Here is a 16,432-nt window from a genome sequence, read left to right as displayed (position 1 = left end):
GTTACTCTCCCATCTTTCAGCCAGAAACAGCTCAGTTTCCCCATCTCCTTTCTGTATCTTTAATTAGAAGTTATGGTTAGGCTCCCGATTTTACTTCCAGGAGCCGGGGGCCTTTTTCTTGTTTGCTGTCCTATCTGGCAGCAAACACAGGCCACTCTTGGGTCACCAAGTGTTAATCCTTGCCCTCTGGGAGCATGGCAACAGCAAACACAAGATTCAAAGCAAGCCTGCCTTTCTCCATAGGCACTAGCCTGGAATTCCCTGATTCCTTCTCAAAATGACAGAGATTGAGTCCCACACTGGGAAGCAAACAAAGCTACCTCTTCTTTCAGTCCTGACACATGAAGAAGTTTATTAAGATGTCATTTATCTCCAGCTGTGTTAAAGAGATGCAGATTGAATCAAATGCAACCTGCTCATGATGCCTTTTAACTCGCCCAGTAGAAAACAGACATTGTTCCAGAATGCTAGACTTCTTGGGTTGATGGAATCACTCCCATAGCACGCATTTTCAGAATCAGGAGCACAGGGAGAATGTAATGGGTGATACGTGCTGCTTTCAGCAATAAACCCACAGTTCTTGAGACTGAAACCAAGATGCAGACTGACATCTACTTCATGACATGCCATATTCACTGACTTGAAAATCAGCAACTAGAGAATCTCAGAGCCTTTTTAGCGAATACTATGAAGATCTGGGAAACTAAGGGAAGGAAATCTGCAAGGCAACACAGAAGTGTGGGAAGCACAGGTTCTTTCAAATTGATGGGAACTAAAATTCTTCATGGGATACGAGAAAGAGTGGAGGACATGATCTTTCACTTCTCGTTGTATTTGCCATTAACAAGCTTTTCTAATAGTCAATGTCATTATTTTAAAGAATTGTAACACTTTGAAAACAAGACTTGCTATACCCCAGGCATCTATTATGGTTTGGCAGTGAGGATTGTGAAGCCACTGTTTCCAGTTATTCTGTTTCTGCAACTACATACTTTCTGTTACTGCTCCTGTTTTATTCCAAAGAAAATTGACTCTGCTGTGCCAATGTAGAGATCCACCTGCTCTCTAGTTATACCTAATGGCTCAGCTTATTTCTCACGTACACTTACAACGGCTTAAAAGTAGTACTAGTATTTGCAAACTGTGCTTGTAGATATGTCATTTGATGTGACAGTTGAGAAATTTTAATTCATTATAAGCTTTTGTGTGCATTTATTTAAAGTTGCTCTGCTTCAGTTGAGCATTCTGGAATGTGGGAATCCTGATTAAGGATTAGCTAAATGAATTCAGGGATTCTTTGACACTACTAAGCTATGCAGATCAGATGATCCCAGCTTCAACGCCAAATCTATTGTGTTTGGCTGAATTCAAGTTGGAGGGTATCTGGAGATTTCCAATTGGCCTCCACTCACTGGTCCAATTAAAGAGGACAAGATCCAGAACTTCCTGCTAGGAATCAAGTTAGTATAGAAATTGTTTGAGCACAGGATTAGGCTGGTCCAACAGCCGTCATAATATTCTGTCTAAATTCAAATAGGATATAAAGTATCACAGGATTTATGTCGCTCTGTCGCCCTCAGCAAGAGCTCAGTGAAGAAAATTGCCATTAAATCAGTGTTGTCTGAGTAAATAGCGAAAGAAAACCTCACAATGTGTGCTTGGCCCACTGCTTGAATATTTTCTTTGACATCAGGTAGAGCAGGGTGGAATCTGAAGTTTATAGTAATCCACCAGGAGGAGACCTTTTTAATAGTTCAGAGTATAGAGTGACAAGGGCTGAAAACTGCGTTAATCCCCACAATAATCTTTTTTAATTAATTAAAAGAAGAAATGTAAACTGTCTTCCCCTTGGAGTCCTCTGTGTTGCTCTTAAATAATGCTGCATTAGTCCATCCTCTCATTACCTTCTGTTGTTCTTTGTAAACAGCTTTTAATCTTCACACACCACCTGCTTAGACAAGACCTTCCTTTGGCCTCCTCTGTCCTTTTGCACTAACTCTTGGTTTTACAAAATCTTGATTTTAACATTTTTATGCTTGCTTTCGAATCATTATTATCTACCCTCCACTGTCTTTTACCTATATCTCTAAACTCCGCTAGTCCTACAACCTTTGGAGATTTTATTGCTCTAATTCTGCCATCTTGTGCATTTCCAATTTTAAACCTCCTTTCTCACTAGCACTTTCTTTTGAGACATACCAAACGTACCTCACCTGTTCTTCCTTATGTGGCTCAGAGTTAAAGTTTTCTTCAGAACGCTTCCCTGAAGAGCTTTAGGGATTCGTATTAAATTTCACATAAATATATGATTTTGTTGTGGTAAAACACTTCAGGCCATCAAAAGTTTGAAAGACAGCTGTTATATAAATGCAATGTCGTTTTCTTTGATGTGCAACTTTCTCGTACTGTTGTGCTCGAATAGCTTTGGGTCTAGTATCAGTAACGTACCATTCTCCTTATTGACATGCATAATAAGTCTAGTAACTGTTAGGCATCCTACATGTTGACACAGGGTACAGATCTTGCCCTCAATCAATTAATTACATCTTATCTGGACTGACATAGCTATGGATGTAGCATTAGTTAAGTACATGTCCTCTGTATTGACAGGAATGGGTATAAATATAATGGCGCACTCTCACAGATAATAGATCTAATATGACAGGTCTAGGTCATGGATTTTCACCACCTGCAAGTTCCCCAAAAAGTCACAAACCATCTTGACTTGGAATTACATTGCTGATCTGTGACTGGGTTAAAATATTGGAACTCTCTTCTTAACAGCACAATGAGTTCTGGATGTGATCACATCCAGAACCTCAACCTGAGCTACAAGTCTTCTCAAAACTCGCTAGCACTATGAGTGTCCTTACACTCCAAAGATTGCAGTAGTTCAAGAAGCTGACTCACCACCAACTTCTCCAGGGCAATTAGGGATGGACAATAAATGCTGATCCAGTCATCTACACCCATATCCCATGTCCGAATGGAGGGACAGGCGAATATTTTCGTTATACTGATGCAGAGACAAACTCAAGTGATTCTTAAACGGACTGGATTTGTAATTGAAACTTGTTTTCTGTTACTTGGAAGAAATTATGCAGCTCCAACAATAACTCAGGACCTGACTGCTCAACTGGTCACTTTAAGACACATTTCATGATCAAGGGAATCATCAAATGGGTAAGTGGCAGTCACTGATGAGATCCATGAGTCTTCATGTGGAGAATATACCAGCATATTCCATCGAGGAAATAATTCCTTTTGGACAATGGAGACAGGGTAAGTTCACGTTTAACCATTGGTCATAGTTTGATGGTACTTTTACTAATTAGGACATAATCTAAAATTGATGTGAGTTGTATAAATTAGTTTAATTCAACACAATCTGCACAGCAAAATAGCAAGACTGTCTACTAACATTTATGGCATAAAACAGATTTGAAATGAAAGCATATCTGGAAGATGCTTTGTGAAACATCCAATGATAAGAATTTGAACTTTAGACTGAGGTTTGTACAATTCAAAAAGAATTCTTTGGCATTTAAGAGTGAGGGAGTAGACAGAAAAGGAGACAGCGATGCTCCTTCTGCCATCAGAAGCCTGCTATTCATTAAACAAGCAACTCTTAATTGGCTTCCATGTCTGCAACAATTAAATATTCCTGAAAATTAGCCAAGTTCCTTCACCCTCCATTCAAGAGGAGCAGAGCAGAGTTGCTTGCAGGCCGTGTGAACTCCACGCCTCGTCTTGGCTGTTAATGTGTGAGACGCTCGCTCCATTCATAATAAACTGACAGCCTCTGTTTCTGGTGCCACAGTCTGCAGCGGGGCAGGAGGTGGGGGTGGTGGTAGCTGGATTGTCCTCTCCAGAGTGGCAGGTTAGCGTCTTTTCCCTCCCCCCGCAAAGAGCCCTGTCACCCCCTTACTTCATCGGTTTTGGCCTGGGGCCACGAATCTCACATTAAAGCCCGGAACACTGAAGGATAGAGTGACACACAGAATCGAGCCTGAGCGGGTGCTCTTTATACACAAATGTACACAGTTCTCAGGGACAATAACTGGGCCACCACTCAAAAGCAGGCTAGATTACAGTGCGCATTTCTGTGGACAAAGACCTCTCTCTGGGTCGAGACTTTGGGGGCAGCATTGTGAGACAGGCTAATGAGATCTCACGCAGCAAATCCCTCAGTAACTGCACCACATTCCGATATTTCTCCTTTAACCCTTTACACACCGAGAAAGATATATGTTACAAACCACACAGTGCTCCCGTAGCAAACTTTAAAATGCATCGTCAAGACATCACTGTTCAGATTTTAGAGAATTGAAGGAGAATATTTAATAATATATTAAGAGAGCTTCTTCAATAATTCACCTGTTTAAAGCTGTAAATAACGGAGCTTGAAAGAACAGGAATAGCTGTACAGAGCATGTATCTGAGATGGCAGACCCTGATAAAACTACACTTGTGTAGTCTCTCTTTCATCCTTAGGTCTGACTGAGATTCATTTATTGAAGAGGGTGGGACTTGGTGGTGCTATACTTGGCTCACTGGGCATGTACGTGATACTGAGCAGGATTCCTACTCCCGAATGCCAGTCAGAAATGAAATGGGTGTCATCAGGTGAGTTAACAAGGTGTAGAGCTGGATGAACACAGCAGGCCAAACAGCATCAGAGGAGCAGGAAAACTGACGTTTCAGGCTTAGACCCTTCTTCATCCAGCTCTACACCTTGTTATCTCAGATTCTCCAGCGCCTGCAGTTCCTACTAACCCGCCATCAGGTGAGTGTTCAGTTACGATGCTCTCCATGGACTGATATGTGCTGATTACACATGAAGAATGATCATTTGAGAAACATATTGAAAGGTGACGAGTGCCATGAAACAAGCAGTCAACATGTTTATGAACAGAGGTGGAGAGGCCAGGCAATTGGTGGTAAGAGAGAGACAGGACAAAAATATTGTTGAGACCACCTTCCTCTCTGGGTGGAGTCTCTCAAATGCTCAAAGCCTTCAGACATGCTGAATTAATATGTTGTACTATTATAATAAGCAAAGACAATTTGTTGAAATCTTATGGATGAGCTTCTTTATCTTGCTCCTTGTTTGTGAGCACGAATCACCTTGTGATATGACTTCACTGACAACAGCATTACCTCAGTCAAAAGATGACCGCACTGGAGTTTTTGGACTAGTTTATAACAATGGGCAGTGGGCTAAGTGAGCCAAAAAAGGCACTTAGGGTTATGTATTGACACGGTCCAACAACTTTTGTCATGAAACTTCAAGGCAAGAAGCAGTTACAATGGCTTGTTCACAAATGAAAAATGGAACAAAGGCTCCAGCTAGAGTCAGCAATGGACTAACATCAGTCTAGAAGTCAGTCGAGAAGTGAAGTCCAGTTTACCTTCCATCATCCAGAACTAGTTTGTCAGGTTTAACTAAGGAGTGATCCTTGCAAGTGTAACAGGCTTAAGTGTATTTGCTCATTGAGTTTTTGCGAGAGCTGTGACTGAAAACGAGTTGCTGTACATTGTCGTCTTGTACTAAATTAATACCTTCTGTTGTTCTTACCTGGTTGAATGGTCTTCTCTTCCAATTTTGATTCAGTGGATCTCAACACAGTGAAAGCAATGAGGATGAACAAGCAGAGACACAGTTTATACAACGCGTGGCTCATTCCTCTTCCTTTGAGCAAAACTTAAAGAAATTTTAAAGTTTCCAATCTTTGTCCCTCAGCTGCTCAGGGCACTCATTGGTGATGTTGGGGGATGGAGGGCTCTCCAATTCTTCTTATCTCAGTTGTTCCTTTCTCTTATTGGCAGAGTTCAGTGCACCAGTTCTCCAACTGCTGGATGTCTGTTGGAAAAGAAAACAAAATGATCAGCTCAAAGCGAGCAGCTTTCTCTGTGAACGTGGTATTACCACCTATTAGCTTGATGGTGAATAGAGCATGACTTTGCATGGCACACAAACTAAAATCTTATACAGGGTCTGTGATCCAATCTTCCAGATTGTGAAACCGAACGAATGCTTTGCATTTTTCACTATTGCCATTAGTTTCAATCATATGATTGAGATCTCTGTCGTCTGTATTACACATTCAACATACTTTCAATGCAAGGGTAAGGACATTTGTGCATTGCAATCTGACAGGGTCAACTGATGCACATGGATTCAGAAATCAATTTGGCATATTCTTGCTGACCCAAGTAGAAAGACACTATACCCCCCCCCCAACAAAGCATGAAGTTATTCCTTAAGATTCCAATTGTTCTGCCTTCCAGTAACTTACCAAGAAGCAATTTTAAAGACTTATCACTATTGTGTGAAAAGAATTACTTTATGAATATCATTTGCTCTTTCATCAGTCTGTGCCATTATGTTCTTGTGCAAATGATTGGCATGTTTATCATCATGTTCTTCTTAAAGAAAATCTGCAAGACTGAAATGCAAAACAAGTTTGAATCATATGGATAATTAGTTCCTCTCCTGTTCAGTCAGGTCAAAGCTTGCTGGTCAGAGTCCTGTAAACACAGATACCTGTGCTGACTAACCCATCTGTGAATCCCGGCATTGATAAGAATCTGCTGGGTCCAATGGGCATACCCTGAATGCGATCTTTGAATCATGATGTGTGCATGCACTCTTGAATTTAACAAATATACATGAATATATCATTGTACTCTGTTTATAGTGGCTCTGACATTGTGGCTGGTGTGGAGAAATAATTATTGAATTCAGACAGAAAGGTTGAAATTTTCCTGTTGGTAGTTAGCGTGTTGTAAAGTGAGATTCATAGTACCTGGTCCACCATAGCTGAGAACTATTTTACTCATGTAACCTCTGCCCTTCACCTTATTAATGCTGTAACTGGGGTCTTTGGCACTTCCTTGGGCTATCATGCAGCCAGACTAGCAGAAAAGGCCACCCCATGGGGAGAACATCCACCATTCATGCTTCTTGTGCCATATTTAAAACCCAGTTGCACATCACATCAGACACTGCAAACTAAGAATGATCCCTCGCACTGCTGCGCTCAAGTCTCAGCATTTAAGCGATTCCCTGGAAGAAAAGAAAGCTCACTCTCTAATTTAGAATCAGGGGCATGGAGGTGTTGGTGAATAGGTTGGTGGAGAGGACAGCAGTCAGCCTGGGTACAGATTGAAGCCCATGTCAGTACAGTGGTGCGGGTGAAGATGAAGACAGCAATGCAGGAAGAATGTCAATGATCTTCTATACTCTGCAAGGTGTCGCGAAGTTGGGTAGAGTTTTTGTGAATTGGGAGGCAGGACATTAGAATTTGGTGTAGGTAAAAGATTGTGTTTGTAAAATGCTGGGGGAAAGCATTGCATGGTCTGCTTAAAAGACGATGTGTTTTTTTTTCTTTACTTAGACATGTTAAAGAAAAGTCTATGAGCACTTACAAGTCTGCAAGTATAGAGAGCAACCAAACTGCAAGGTTTGTATCAAAAGGCCACAGAGTTAGCAGGCCAACCAGCAATTTTTTTCTGATACCAAGATAACAAGTTTTGAATTCATCCGAACAATTTGAACCAGGTGCTTAGATAGCAAAAACCAATTAATTTTAATTTGATCATTTTGACAACATAGGGCCGAGTCTATTGTCAGAAATTGATATGTCGTTAAGGGTGTAAAAGAAGGAGCAGTTGGGCAAAGACAGGAGAACTAACTGCCATCTGCCAGAGTTAACAGCTCTCAGCTCTCAAGAGAGAATTGTTGGGTCTTACAGGCTTCTCTAAGTTTTAGAGAAAGCACCATTTTAAACAAATCAAAGGCACTAAGGGCACAACTAGTTCATATTCCTGACAGAAGAGTTGACAGAGAAGGCTCAGAACTTTCTGGAGGATATGTAACCCGGCTGTAATTTTGAGAGACTAAATTCTATTTTTTAGATTTTATTTCACATTAGTGTGACAATTTAATTGATTTGTTTGCTGTTAGAGTTAGATAAATAAATTATTACTTATTGACAGTGAAGTGGGTGTCAGGGATTTGTTTTATTTAACCATTAGAAGTTGTGAAAGGGAGGTTACATCACTTTTCACATTCCTTTCATGGATTATAGGGCAAGGTGTTCCTCTTTGGGTATTTTATTTTAGTTTTCCGTGTTTGGGTCAACCTCCACTTGTACCAAAGGGTACGTGCCACCATCTTCATTTTGCTACCTTACACTCACAGGTTCACCACTCACTCCAACTCTGTCAATGCACACAATTCTCATTGAAGCTCATGGACTACAGCCCTCACCAACCTCATCCTCCCAAACCACTCTCCCTTCCTGCCCTCTGTGATTCCTGCTCACCAACTGGGGATCCCTCAGCAACCTCTCCAACCTCCGCATCATCGCTCTTCTATCATACTCAGTACCTCTCTTTGGCTTACTGCAGGTAGGATTGGCCCAATTCCCAGAACGATATCTCCACAGCAACCTTGCTGATATATCTTTAATCCCCTGGACTGATTGCACTTGACCTCCAGAACTGATCTTAGCCCAATCCCCAGATGGCATGGACATAGATCCCTGCACTCAGGAAGGAGCAAGTGCCTGACTGACTGTGGCCAACCTCCAGGACCGGAATAGGACAAGTCCCTTGACTGACTGTCATGGTACAGCCTGATTGACCACAGCCCTGCCTTGACCCCGTTAAGTACTATTCTCCTTTGAACTTCACACATGGCCATTCCGTTGAAGCACATGCAGTGTGTTTGCTGTGTAAACTGCTGGCGTGTTCTGCAGATTTAGCACTGACGTGTTGAGCTACCTGCATTTCCTCTGTGCCAAAAAACAATGCAGGCCATGCAGCATAGCAGCCTATAACTGAGCAGTATAAACCCTGTGTGCTAAGAAAGCAATGTGACCCAAGAACTAGCAGCCTATAAGTCAGTGCTGAAGTCAGTGATCATGTGCTAAACAATTTGAAGTAAACAGACACTAGCAGCCTTCAGGCAAACGCAATGTAAATGACTGTTAAGAATGGCAAGACATTCAAATGAGTTCTTCCATGCAAGGCAAACCAACAGCAGGGAGCAAGCTGTACGTGTCTCTGAGCTCACAAACATGGAAGGGATGAAGTGGTGTGCGAGCTGATCTGAGAGCGTACATGATAATGTTGCGAGGCTGGCGCTTCACCAACAACATCTGGGGAGGAAATTACGAGGAGGATTGTGTTGGTGCTGCATGCTGGGACATTGTTGTGAATAAACAAATGAACGATGGTTAGAACAAGCATTCACACAGGTGCAACCACCAGCTACTTGTTCAGATCTACATCAGGAATTGATGCTGTCCAGTTTTTCAGGAAAAGAGAGAACTATTGGAAATAGAATATAAACAAGGGCAGATAGGGCTTCAATGCATGAAAATAACATAGTTGCCACTCACTGGTGAGATTCTAAAGAGATCATTAGAGGCTCAGGAAGAAAACTGCAAACACCTTTCTTGATGTTGAGGTTCTGGTCTTATCATTCTCTGTGCATTTTCTCATCTTGCTTGTCATTGCTTATGCCACACTAGATTTGGGAAAATACTGCCCCAAATCTTGTGTAGTATATACTGTACTGTCATCATTGTGCCCCTTAAGGTCAGAAGTCAACAATGTCAAAAGTCCCATCCCTGAGTAGGGAGACAATCTATTACTCGTGTTTTAGAGAAACTTAGTAAATGCATGGTCCTGTTACAAAGGCACTGTTAGCGCCTTCAGAGTTTCAAACGAAAATGCATTGCCCATTGAGGCACTTAACAACATGCAAATAAAAAGGTTCTGAGTTAGTTTCAGGATCTGTATTCATTCTGGGAAATAGGGCCTTTGGCTGTAGAGAGGAAAATTCAAACTGAATTTCAATGAGTGACCGCTGCCCAGCAGCTCGTTCTTGAAGTCCAAAACAGATTGAATGAAAAAAATTCCACTTCAGCTGTGATGCTTTCCACAGTAATAAATAACTTGCTTATGTAAAATAACTTACAGCCAAGGCACACAGGCAATGATTTCATTTTAAAGTGATGAGCACCAAAGGTGTTCAGAATTCTGTGTCCTCAGAAGGTGGGAGAGGGGAATGGTAAAAACGGAGTGTTTTTTAAAAGTAAAGGTCCTACTGGTGACTGAGCTAATGCAGCTCACTAAAAGGGTGCCACCTCCTTTTCTCACCTAGGTCCGATAACACACACTGTGTTCACTCACTGGACATTGTCGTAGTCTCAAGGAGTCAGTCCTGGTTTTGAAAGGGACAATATCCTCTTGCCAACCCAACACCCCCCTCCCCCAACTGACTCAAGATCACAGGAAAAGATGCTGTATGCTTGATTAGTTTCTTTAACTTGGGAGTACAACAGCAAACTGTTGTGAAAGAGCCAATCATGACTAACAGCGGGCTCTCTGTCTGCTGAAAAGAGCATGTCCGTCTCCCTCTCACTCTCTCTTCCTGTTGTTTTAAAGTTTGGATCCGAAAGAGCTTTGCTCAAGACAGGGGAGTAATTCTTCTGATGTCCACTCTCACTTGTCTGAGCCATCAAGGGCCATCTGTTCATTCTGCTGTTATCACAGTGTTGACAAAGAACCCTCTTACTTCCCAACATCCCCTCCCCTCACCAGCCTTCCCCCAACCGACTGTCTGACATGCAGCCATTCACTAACTGTTAACAATCCTTCCTGAATCTCTGAAGCTTACAGCTCTGATACTTTAACACTCATGTTTATCTCGAACGTTTGTCATTTGTCTAGCACTTGTCAAGTGTCAAATGGACTAAGACAGAGCCCTTTTTATCAGCTCAAGCAAGATATTCTATTAATAATTAGACATAAAATTTATATTTTCAGAATTAGTTCCATGTCATAACAGACAGTACCCTCATCTCCATTGTCTCTACCACAGTGATGAGGCCATGGACTTTGGTTTTCAGTTAATTTATCTGTAGACTGTCCTGATAGCTTAGCGAACTTTGTCAGTGAGTCACACAGTTCAGGAAGATCTCAGGATGGATTCTCAGTTGAGTAAAGGTGCTATAATCAGTTTCCAAGGGCTGAATTTGACCAGAAATTGGCTAAGAGTCAATTTTGGTGAGTTACTTGTTGAGTTTCTCTCCATGATTCCCAGCCAGTTTCCTCACATTAATCTTTTCAGGTTTACCTCATCGTGTAGGCATCACACCCTTATGATGCCCTGCTCACCATATCCTCACCACAGGTGGAGGTCCTCCCAGATTCCTCGTGCCATCTGGAAAGCCTCGCTATGCTCCAGGTCAAACACTGTCAGTCCAGGCCTGCCCTGCTCCGTCAATGTGAATTGCCCCAGGCATGTCACACTGAGGGAAGCTGGAACCCTGCTCTTCAGACATGGCCTGGAGATGCTGGCAAATGAGTTGGTGCAAAGGAAAGCTGTAGTCCTTATTCAGAACTGGCAGAGGGGACCACACCATCAGATGCTGCCACCCGGATAAGCAAGGTTTCCACAGTCTGCAAGTAGGCAGCAAGCAGGAAGAAGGTCAATGACTCCTCTGCTGGGTGAGGCTATGTGCCAGTATCTGCTATTAACATTCTCTCTCTCTTCCATTTCATACACCCTCCAACAAGCATCATGCTCTCCCTCTCTCAATGTGGCATGTAACATCTTGCTTCGCTGTCTCACAAACATCTAATCCCCACGTTACGCTTAATGCTACCTACTCCCTCACTCGTGACACCTCACCATATTTCCCCTTCTGGCACCAGAGCCGACAACTGTGCCACTCATTTCCATGTCATCCAGTACTTCCTTTTGTCTCATTACAGGACTAAAAGCACCCACAACTGGGCAGCAAGAGCCAAGATGTGTGATAGGGGGTTCAACAGTCAGGTCCTCCTCAACCGCCTACAAGGAGACGATCCTGACTCTTGACTGATCCAAGCTGCCAACTGACCTTACCCAAGCCCCTGGACTGGCGCCAGAGGTCACCTTTGACTGAATGTGTCAGACCCCTGACTGAAGGCTGTCTCCCTGGACTTGAATGAGGGCTACTTTGCTTGAACTTTGAGATATAGCCAGTTGGTTGCTGCAGGTGTAGTTTCTTTGCTGCACAGGCTGTCGGTGGTAGGTGCAGACATGAGATGGAAGTTGCACAGGGACATACAGCAATATGTCCATGCCCTTGACTACTGACAGGCAAACTGCATGGCTTTGTGATTGTGCTAGAAGGCAGGTCAGGACAGAAGTACAATGAGCCTTTAAACTCCAGGTGAGGGTGAAAAGTTTAAAAAGGCTTGGTAAGATGAAAAGAGCCAAGGCAGGAATGCTATGAGTGTCCAAGTAAGTATAAAGTGATTGAGCATTAACAGAGCAAGCGAGAAGTCTTGAGATGCAGTTGGTCGAATCCATGAGGATTATGTCCCATTGCACTCCACTTCCTGATAGCAGCAATGAAAAATTTAGGTTTGAGTTAATGTTGCAATAAAAGGATCGTGGATATTGTGTGTGGATCACACGTGTGCCAAGAGAGTGTGGTAAGCCTGGTACATTTCTGATGCCACAGTGTTCATGAATGGGGGATGATTGTGGTTGATCCCCATGAAACATTTACTGAGATGTTGGTGACTGATAGAGGGCAAAGGAACAAGTGGAAAGTAGAGTTACCAGGAACCCTCTTGACTTTCATGTTGTGTACTGTGACCTTCAAGTTTCAGTCTGGTGGGTGGACGAACGGGAAACTGCATAGAAGTGAAGAGATAACAAGGTGCAGAGCTGGATGAACGCAGCAGGCCGAGCAGCATCAGAGGAGCAGGAAAGCCCTTCTCTGAAGAATGGTCTAGGCCTGAAACGTCAGCCTTCCTGCTCCTCTGATGCTGCTTGGCCTGCTGTGTTCATCCAGCTTCACACCTTGTGATCTCAGATTCTCCAGCATCTGCAGTTCCTGCTCTGTTTGCAAAGAGATGAAGTCAGATTAACTGATAGTGACATGCTAATGCATGCATATAAGCCTCTCACCACTCACTAGTGAGAACTTTGTGTCACTGGACAAGGCTTAGTTGGAGAATGGCACATTTTATTCTCTACATTGAGAACCCCCTGACTGCCGATCTCACATGATTTCACAATTTTATCATCAATTCACACATTCAGTGGCTGTGATGATTTCACCCCAAATGGCTGAATGAAACAGGGAAAGCTTAAACCAATATTTGGACTAATGTCAGATGAAGTCTAGGGTGTGTGGACCACAAAGACTTTCACAGTTGCATTGATTGCTATTGCTGACATTGAGCTATGAAATGATTAATAATCACCTGGATAAGTTACTACAACCGGTGCTGTGAAGGCACTTTGGGAAAAAGACCACCATCTAAGGTCCTTTGGCCAAAGTGCAATGAAGGCCTGTCAGGTGTCTCAAATTTAAGTAAATAGCATCTTGCATAAGTAAGAAATCCCTTTGGGTTTTATAGAACTGTCGGGAAAGTCAAACTCCAATGCTTGTCAGTTTCTTCATACGCAAAGACTGTACAAAACCAAGATAACATGGTATAGACCTGGATGAACACAGCAGGCCAAGCAGCATCTTAGGAGCAGGAAAGCTGACGTTTTGGGCCAAGACCCTTCATCAGAAATGGGGGAGGAGAAGAGTGTTCTGAAATAAATAGGGAAAGAGGGGGAGGCAGATAAAAGATGGATAGAGGAGAAGATAGGCGGAGAGGAGACACACAAGTCAAAGAATGGGGGATGGAGCCAATAAAGGTGAGTGTAGGTGGGGAGGGAGGGAGGAGATAGGTCAGTCCAGGGAGGACAGACAGGTCAAGGGGGTGGGATGAGGTTAGTAGGTGGGAAATGGGGGTGCAGCTTGAGTTGGGAGGAGGGGACAGGTTAGAGAGGCGGAGCCGAGCTGGGCTGGTTTTGGGATGCGGTAGCGGGAGGGGAGATTTTGAAGCTGGTGAAATCCACATTGAAACCATTGGGCTGCAGGGTTCCCAAGCAGAATATGAGTTGCTGTTCCTACAACCTTCGGGTGGCACAACCAAACTGCTTTAGTGACTATGTACGTGAAGATTTTTTAATGAATATTTTTGAAATAAAAATGAGTTAGTAGAAATACTGATGCAAGAAGGTAACAGCTTCAATCCAGGCCAGGAGAAAATCAATAGGAAGTACGTAAAAGAAAATGTGAAAGAGATGCTCCACATAGGAAATTCAGTCATCAATCATTTGAATCAGGACATCTTGATCTTGAAGAGTTTGTGCCTTGTACAAACATTGTGGGGATATGTAACTTCCCTTGTACAATATTCCCCTTCCCATCCTGTTTAAATATCATAGGGCCCAACTGGTAGAACCAGAAAGTGGTCTAGCTCAAATGTGTGCATGGGGTGAACAGCATAGCCCAACCTAGGCTTGCACAGACAGCTGGTAAAATATCAGGTTGGCACACAGGCAAACTCAGACAGACAGACAGATTGAACACAGTAGACTGCAGTCTCCTGCACAGTGAGAAAGGCAGCTATGTTAGCAGACTATTGGCTTAGCCAGATAGAGGCATACTGGTACTCTGGGTAGGATCTGATCTTCTCTAAAGTTTTCAGGCATCGCGGCCACATGGGTATTCACAATCCCACACAGGCCAGAGGTACAGCCCAAGTCACAAAAGTACAGGAGGTGGCTAATTTACAGGCTGCCTCCATTTCCCTGTATAATTAAGGAAGGTGAACAGGTCATAGGTGCGTGGGGTCCAGTGGGAAGGTCAGCAGAAACAATAAGAGGGGCGGGTGCTGTTGAGACAGAAAGATTGTGTGTGAGGGCAAGTCAAAATTGAGGTGCTGACTAAACCTCTAGGCTTCACAGTAACCAGTTGGGAGGAAAACCCCTCAACTGGAATGCTCTTGGACGTAGTTGTATTGGTCTGTTCCTGTCTTGTGTTACAATGACAGTGGCATGGAGAGCAGATGCCAGCGTCCTTCTACCTCTCACACAGTTAAGTCATCTCTAATACCCAGTCGGATTCCTGCCATTGTGCAAGCTGTATACTTGTCCTGTTAGATTCTGTACTCATTCAAAGCTTACCAGCACTGCAGGGTGAGCTGTTGAGATCTTTTCAGAGTCATCCATATTTCTTTGGATCTAGAGTCTCATTTGGCCAAACTGGCAAGGATGGTCAATTTTCTTGCCCAAAGGACTTCATGGAACCAAGTGGAATCTTACAACAAACAATAATAGCTGAGAATATTATTACACTTCCAGATTTCTTAATGGATTGAATTTTAATTTCACCAGCTGCTGCGTTGAGCTTTTGAGTTATTGTTCCTCGAGCATTTGCTTCTGTACCAGGATTACAAGTCCAGTGGCATTAGCACAATGCCATTGTCTCACCTGAAGGATGGCATTGCTGTTTAATTGGCTGTGGGCCACTGAAGAACTCCTGAAGACTGCTACATTTAAGGGAGCTGAAAAAGCGCCCGTGCAAAAGGAGCAAAATAGACTGAATTCAGTCTCGTACATGATAAAAACATTGGGCTAAGCCGAGATTAACGACACAATTTTTACCATGAGAATGCGCACATAGTGGGAATTAGAATTAACATTTCCTACAAGTATTCATGGAGAAGGTAGGAATAATATGCCTGCTCCAAACAAAGTGATCCTAGTTCAGATAACCCAAATTGGGACTCAGCTTCAAATTAGTGAAAGGTCTAGGCTGATACCGAGAAATCATTTTTCACAGAATAAATGATTAACATGATCTAAAAAGAGAATGGAGGTAAAACCTGGAGTCAATTGGGGAAAAAATACTGAACGCTGTGGTGAGGGGATTTCTCGTGTGTGAATAAATTAGAATGGACAAAATACCTCTCATTTGTGTCACTTCTGTTTAAGCCCCACATGCACCCATAAATAAACCATCAACTTCAGGTACACCGTCCAGTCATTTGGTCAAATACTGCTCCAGCAGGGGTGTGAAATTGTTTCGGACTAAAGTCTGCAATCACATTGTTCATTTAGAGATGAAATACCTGTTGTGTTACAAGTACTTATTCATTTTTTTTAGAACTAGGTATCTCCCTGTTGTCATACAAACTACATTCCTCCATTATATGCAAATGATCAAGCAATTCAAACTAAAACAGTATGACCGGTGATAATGGGAACTGCAGATGCTGGAGAATCCAAGATAACAAAGTGTGGAGCTGGATGAACACAGCAGGCCCAGCAGCATCTCAGGAGTACAAAAGCTGATGTTTCGGGCCTGGACCCTCTCTGATGAAGGGTCTAGGCCCGAAACGTCAGCTTTTGTGCTCCTGAGCTGCTGCTTGGCCTGCTGTGTTCATCCAGCTTCACACTTTGTTAAAACAGTATGACTGCCTGCTTTTGAATAGATCAATATCGGTCAAAGACTGAGATTAAACACATCCTTCCAATACTTTCCAACGTCAACTCACTGTAGCATTTTGCTCT

General features: G+C 42.9%; 1 protein-coding gene across 4 annotated transcripts in view; it reads right to left on the bottom strand.

Moving 5' to 3' along the window:
• LOC125458235 (fibroblast growth factor receptor 4-like) overlaps nucleotides 1–16,432 on the bottom strand; it is a 102,220-nt gene that overhangs the window by 41,048 nt on the left and 44,740 nt on the right. For all 4 annotated transcript variants that reach the window (XM_059650809.1, XM_059650808.1, XM_048543314.2 and 1 more), the window contains exon 2: nucleotides 5,579–5,863. In XM_059650809.1, the coding sequence (XP_059506792.1) occupies nucleotides 5,579–5,684 (106 nt within the window). In that variant the 5' untranslated portion in view covers nucleotides 5,685–5,863. The remainder of the gene's footprint in view (nucleotides 1–5,578; nucleotides 5,864–16,432) is intronic.

Source organism: Stegostoma tigrinum, chromosome 13 (genome assembly GCF_030684315.1).
Source record: "Stegostoma tigrinum isolate sSteTig4 chromosome 13, sSteTig4.hap1, whole genome shotgun sequence".
In the NCBI taxonomy this organism is placed as follows: domain Eukaryota; kingdom Metazoa; phylum Chordata; class Chondrichthyes; order Orectolobiformes; family Stegostomatidae; genus Stegostoma; species Stegostoma tigrinum.
This window is presented reverse-complemented; position numbering and strand designations above follow the sequence as displayed.